The 2,947-nt window shown below is 47.9% G+C and overlaps 1 protein-coding gene across 1 annotated transcript; it reads left to right on the top strand.

The window, feature by feature from the left end:
* The first annotated feature begins 1,247 nt into the window (after window positions 1–1,247).
* Window positions 1,248–2,656, top strand: LOC123752836 (follistatin-related protein 1-like). Its single transcript, XM_045734871.1, has 2 exons — window positions 1,248–1,297; window positions 2,161–2,656. Exons 1-2 carry the CDS (start codon window positions 1,248–1,250, stop codon window positions 2,654–2,656), a joined length of 546 nt encoding a protein of 181 aa, XP_045590827.1.
* Window positions 2,657–2,947: the final 291 nt, after the last annotated feature.

Raw genomic sequence — 2,947 nt, 5'->3', positions numbered from 1 at the left:
CAAACGAGATTCCACGGCAGGGGCGCAGCCATGGATTCTATTGGCATCAGTGACGAGTATAAGTACCTAGGTATTCTCGTTGGTACCGGTGGCAGGGGCCTTTCCTATGGCTATGTTTGAGGAGGGGATTATTAACATCACGCAGGCCCCCCCTCAAACCCCAGCAGAAGTTATACGTGCTGAAGCACCACCTTATTCCTAAAATGAACCATCGTCTGATTCTAGGTACGGTGTTTAAGACTCGGCTAGCTAGAATCGACCGGAGGATGAGGCAGGCTATTCGCAGCTGGCTCCGTCTTCCGCACGACATCCCAAATGCATTCTTCTACGCCGACTGAAAGGACGGTGGTCTTGGGATGCCCGAATTTGTTTCGTCAATCCGGCTGCACAAGAACAAGCGTTTTGGCAGTCTGTTGGAGTCGGCTGACCCAACGGTTCGGGCAGTGGCCCTTCTACCGGCTATTCAGGAAAAGATGCGTCGGTGGATTGGCACCGGCCTTAATTGGGGGTGACCCGGTAACCAACAGAGCCGAGTGCTCTCTGACATGGCGGGAGCGGCTTTACCGCACGGCCGATGATGCTGGACTGAGGTCCTCGTGCATGAGATGGATCTCGTCCGGCACCCGCCTACTGAGCGGTGGCGAGTTTGCTCACGCTGTCCAAGTGAGAGCTAACGCTTGGCCACGCCGTCAAGAGCCGCTAGGGGTCGCCCAGGTGCCAGCGGCATGTGTGATGCATGCAGGAACCCTTGGGAACATCTTACAAGCATGCCCAAGGACGCATGAAGCACAGGTGGTACATCATGACGATATCACCCAGTTCGTAGCTGGTCATCTGAGACAGCGAGGGTATGAGGGGGTGAGAGAGGTGCGGATACCCGATGGTGGGACCTTTTCCAAGCCAGACATCATTGCTTGCAAAAGCAGCGAGGCGGTAATTCTAGACACCCAGGTCTCGGCTGACGGCTTTCCAATCTCCCGGCCACACCAGAGCAAATGTGACTGGTTCGGCACCCCCGAGATCCTTCAGTCAGGGATTACACCGGTACTAATGCAACCTCTGCCTCCTCAATTACCTTGAATTAGAGAGGTGGGTTCAGCAATGAGAGTGCCCGTGTACTTAAGAGGTTGGGCTTGACTAACGGAGATTTGGAGATCTGCTCCGTCAAAGCCCTAACCTGGACGTACTCGATTTATCGTATGTGGTCCAAGAGCACGGGAAGGGGATGATAATGATCACCCCTGGACATGGGCATGGGTGGACTTCCCTTGTGCCCCGACACCCAGAAGCGACTAGGGTGAGTGGATTCCGGCTAAGGTTACCGGACGTCATCTTGGGGTACCACTTCCCCAGTGGCTGATTTTAGGGATTGTGCGTGGCTTGACCGAACCCGTGAGATAAGCTACGGCTGGAAGGACACATGCATGCCTTGCATGTGTCCTTGCCTCTCTGGGGGCTTGACTTGTTCAAGCCAGGCATGCCCTCCCCGTGATGTGTATTTTTTCCATACATGCATGACATTGAAGGTGATCGTCTCCTGTCGGAGACTTTATTCATTTAGTGGCATGCCTCTTATTTTGTTTCAAATTAAATTTTAATGTATATCCTTTTTTTATGTATCTCTATGTATATTTATTTATATTTTTTGTTTTGTTTTGTACATTGTAGGCCACAGCATGAATTTTATTTTATTTTAGTTGTAATGTGTTTTTTAGGGTTACTGTGTGGGGCCTATGCGGCCCATGCCTTGTGGCGGCTGGGTCGCTGGGCTCCATAGCTAGATCAACACCCTTCCCCCCCCCCCAGAGTGGCAAGGGGAGCAAAGGGGGACAAAAAGAAAGTGCTGCCCTCTGCCAGTGCATTGAATTATGTCCTGACCGCTTTGCCCCCGTGTGTGGCTCTGATGGCTTCTCTTATGACAACCACTGTCCCTTCTATCGCCTCGCCTGTTTATCAGGAAGCACATCAAAGTTGTTCACAAAGGTCTGTGCAAGAAGAAGAGGTAAAAGCAGCCAGAGAAAAAAGAAACCAGTCGTGTGCTACAGTAGCCAGTGTGCTCTTCTGATTGTGGTGGGGAAGCACAGGCAGGACACCTTTTCTAACCAGCCATGGCACGTTTGACATGATGTGTAGAGTGTCAATGTGTGGTCAATTCTTAAGATGTGATGCAGACAAGGACAATTATGTCAACTCCGATGAATTACTTAATTGCACCTCTGGTTCGTTCTTCTTGGCCCATTCTGAGCAGGAAAATGTACTGACAAGGGCACTGTGTATAGATGCTATAGTAGATGTAGCAGACAACAATCATGACTTGACGCTAGATTTTGAAGAGTTTACAAGAATGCTGAACCCAGACTTTCGGCCTGCTCATAAATTATGCTTGTTAGATGGAATGAAATACGACGATGGAGAAGACGTGTATGTTGATGGGAATCTATCTATCTCTCTATCTGTGCACGCGTGTGCGTGTGCACGTGTGTGCACGTGTAGTTGGGTCTACATGTTTCCAGATACATCAAAGGACAGGAACAGTGAATTTGGTGGCAAAGATTTTGACACAATTACACTGATTTGGTGGAAGAAGATTATGATTTGTCTGTGGGAAAATATTGAAGAATATTTGATTGAGGAGGAAGATGAATACCTGGAATAGCTTTTTGATGAGCTACTAAATAAACTAGGGAAGCACCGTAAGCTGGAGCACCACAACTGGCTGTAAAGAGAATAGCTTGGCAAAGGGGCAGAAAGTTTGACACACCTGAAAATTGTTAGTAATGAATTGTATTTTTAAGCAATAAATTTTAGGAAAAAAATTGCACATTTCAGTCAAACAAGAAATGCGTTTAGTAAATTATTCTTAATCTCACCACACAGGTGCAAACTAAACAACTGTAAGCAAAAATACGTATTCAAACTTTAATGTTCTATTGTTATCTTAAAATTT

Source organism: Procambarus clarkii, chromosome 17 (assembly GCF_040958095.1).
Source record: "Procambarus clarkii isolate CNS0578487 chromosome 17, FALCON_Pclarkii_2.0, whole genome shotgun sequence".
Classification (NCBI taxonomy): Eukaryota; Metazoa; Arthropoda; class Malacostraca; order Decapoda; family Cambaridae; genus Procambarus; species Procambarus clarkii.
This window is presented reverse-complemented; position numbering and strand designations above follow the sequence as displayed.

Excerpts from the sequence above, each read along its gene's own strand:
- LOC123752836 (XM_045734871.1), top strand. The coding sequence starts at position 1,248 with ATGGGCATGGGTGGACTTCCCTTGTGCCCCGACACCCAGAAGCGACTA. Across the intron at positions 1,298-2,160 it reads GACACCCAGAAGCGACTAGG|ATGTGATGCAGACAAGGACA; the intron begins GTGAGTGGATTC and ends TCAATTCTTAAG.